The following is a 3,022-nucleotide window of genomic DNA, read 5'->3' as shown; positions in this document are numbered from 1 at the left end:
CCACCCATCCCACCCATCCAACCATCAATTCATGCACCCCTCCATCCACCCATCCCACCCATCCAACCATCAATTCATGCACCCCTCCACCCACCCATCCAACCATCAATTCATGCATCCCTCCATCCACCCATCCCACCCATCCAACCATCAATTCATGCATCCATCCCTCCATCTACCCACCCATCCATCCATCCATCATCCATACATGCATCCACTTACCTATACAGCCATCCACCCACCTCCCCACCCACTAATTCATCCATTCACCCACCATCATCTATCCATTCATTCATTCATCTGATGATAATAACCACATCCTGCACGAAAATCTCCACATCTACAAGAGAAAGTCAAACTTTTGGCCTGGTGTTCAAGGCCTATTCTGTGTTGGTCCCTGCTTGCTTCTCCAGTCTCATTTTCCCACCTTGTGCTTCCATTTGCAGCCCTCATGGAACCAGCCCTCTTGCTTTTGCTCTTCTCAGCTCTGGCATGTCCTTCAAGGCTCTGCTCTGATGGCACCTCTTCCAGGAAGCTTCTATTCCTTCCCCCAGCCTCCCAGGCTCATGCTGTCCTACGTGTGGCCCCTGAACCCCTCATGTGGACCCAGCTGTCATAGCCAGAGCCATATCTGGCTCCTTTTTGCCCCTGTGCCCAGCCTAGCACCTGGCACAGAGAAAGGGTGGGTGAAAAAGAATGTTCACAATGAAGAAGTGAGTGACCAGTGGCCTGGGGCAGAGATTCTTCAACTCCTCTTTGCCTGGAAAGGCAAGTCTATCCTGTGCCTGAGGAGCCTCTCAGGCTCTGCTTCCCTAGCTGCGGCCCCCAGGGCTGGGGAGCCAGACCCGGAGAGGCGTTCCACTTGGCTGGCTGCTCTATCTCAGGCCATCTTGCCGCCATGGCGGCCACTCCTCCCAACCGGGTATCTGGGCCCTCATCTCCCTGCAGGTGGGGCCAGGCTCGCCCTGACTTCTTCCCCAGTATAGCCCTCTCTGAATTTCCTTCACTAGCACCCCCAAGTGCCATCCCACCTTTATGGGGAGCTGACTGCTTTTCAAGAGCCCCTGACTCACAGTTTCCACACCAGCTCAGGTTGCTCCTGCCTCCCGGGGGAGCCCCTGCCTGAGCCTTTCAAGGCTCTCTGAGCCAAAGGCCACCTCCTCTGGGAAGTCTTTCCTCATATGCTGCCAGGGCCCCTGGGACCAGGAACACCAAGGGCAGGGACATAAGGCTGTGGCCTGGGCCCCACCTCCTCACAATCAGGTCCTCAGCCAGGCTCAGCCCACACGCTGGATGGAAACAGGGTCCCTGTCCAGCCCCGCTGCCCCAGCTTGGGTTGGGGGCCCATCACACCACCACTCAGGGCCTCAGTTTCCACCCTTCTGGAACGGGTACAGTGCAGCTGTCTCAGAGCGCTGTTGGGAGGCTTAAAGTGAAGGACGCAGAGGGCCCAATGGGGCCCAACACACCCAGCACACACCTGTGGGGACACAGATAACTGGCTGTCTCCACTAGAAGAGGCACCCGAGGCTCAGTGAGGCTGGAGACCCTGGGGTGACACAGCGGTCACACCTGCCACCGTCACTGGCCCGCACCCCGCGGCCGCCTACCTTCCTGCCGGCCTCGTTGTTGTGCAGGTTCATGAGGCGCCGCGCATTCTTCTTGATCTCCCGGGCATCCACGAAGCGCCGGGAGAAGTCGATGCCATAGCGCACGTCGGCAGAGCAGCCACCCCACTTCCAGCCCTCGGCCTGGTTGTAGTAGCCCTGCTTCTCGCGGTCACAGCCACAGTTGCTTAGGTTGCCCTGGCTGCAGGCGGCGGTGACAGCATGGGCCACGCCAGCCGCAGTGATGGCATAGGTGAAGGCGGCCTCACGGCTCCCTGCGGGAGAGATGGCGTGCGCAGTGAGACTTGGCAGCTCGGCGCTAGCTGGGCTCAGAGGACCGAGTGCTAGGCCTCCATCTGCCTGCTGCTGCCTGGCTGTGTGACCCTGAGCTTGTCACTTCCCTCTCTGGGCTTCTGATTCACTGAAGAAGGCATGAAAGTGGCCCCTTGTAGGGATGTGGTGAGGGCAGTGGTATATGGTAGGCACTCAGTGCCCACTGGGAGCAGCACATAACTGCTGTGTTCAACTTCTCTCCCTGTTCCCAAGAGAGGGAGTGGCCCAGTTTCTCCAGTCCTGGGGATGAGTAGCAAGGGCCCTCCTGGGGAGGCACAGGAGCTCTGTGCCTCTGTCCCTGTCCCCTCTGGCAGCCTCCTGGACGCTGCTCCTCAGGAACAAGCCATTTGTGCTGACCCCAGTGGGAATCATGTGTGTGTGGAAGATGGAAGCCGGGGCCACAGAAAGCACAGGAACACCCCCTCCCCATCCACCAGCCAAGAGCCCAGGCAGACACCATGCAATAAAGGCCACCCAGCTCTTTGCTGCTACCTCATCTTTGACCACTGACCTTCAACCCCTTACCAGGCCCTGGTCCCTGGGGCTCCCCTCTCCTCCCAACACCCCTGCCTGGCTCAGGGGCCCCTGAACTGCCTGGACCTGGGTGCCAGTTCTCCCTGCCCCCTCATTCCCCCACCCCCCTGCTAATAGCTGGAGCCTCCCAAGTGCAGTCTGGGCAGCGCCCTCTCTCCCACCTGCAAAGCCAAGCCTAAGGTTGAACTAGGAAAGGAAGGCGCCAGGTCAAAGCCTGCTGGCCTCCCTCCATCCAGAACAATGACTCCGTCTTTCCGGGTACTGCTCACATCCCCTGGGGGTTATGTGGTCTCCTTAGCAAAGTTCCCTTTCCCTTCACGCCTAAATGCTAAGGACTTACCCAAGGCCTGGTTCCAAGGCCACCTCCTCCGGGCAGCCTTTTGTCCATCCAGAAGGGAGGCTTTGCTTCCTGACCCTCATCCCAAGTTGTGACCCAGATGTAGATGCTCCCAGCCCTAGTCAGCCCTGCAGATGGGGCTTCCACACAGGTCCCAAGCTCCTTAGAGAGGCAGGTCTGCTCAGCCCTGCAGATGGGGCTTCCACACGGG

At 59.0% G+C, this 3,022-nt stretch overlaps 1 protein-coding gene across 1 annotated transcript in view; it reads right to left on the bottom strand.

Moving 5' to 3' along the window:
- Positions 1 to 3,022, bottom strand: part of WNT7B (Wnt family member 7B) — a 50,545-nt gene that overhangs the window by 6,725 nt on the left and 40,798 nt on the right. The window contains exon 3 of the mRNA XM_003783110.1: positions 1,611 to 1,882. Coding sequence (XP_003783158.1) covers positions 1,611 to 1,882 — 272 coding nt within the window. The remainder of the gene's footprint in view (positions 1 to 1,610; positions 1,883 to 3,022) is intronic.

Source organism: Otolemur garnettii, unplaced genomic scaffold (genome assembly GCF_000181295.1).
Source record: "Otolemur garnettii isolate 467f Iridium unplaced genomic scaffold, OtoGar3 scaffold00007, whole genome shotgun sequence".
NCBI lineage: Eukaryota > Metazoa > Chordata > Mammalia > Primates > Galagidae > Otolemur > Otolemur garnettii.
This window is presented reverse-complemented; position numbering and strand designations above follow the sequence as displayed.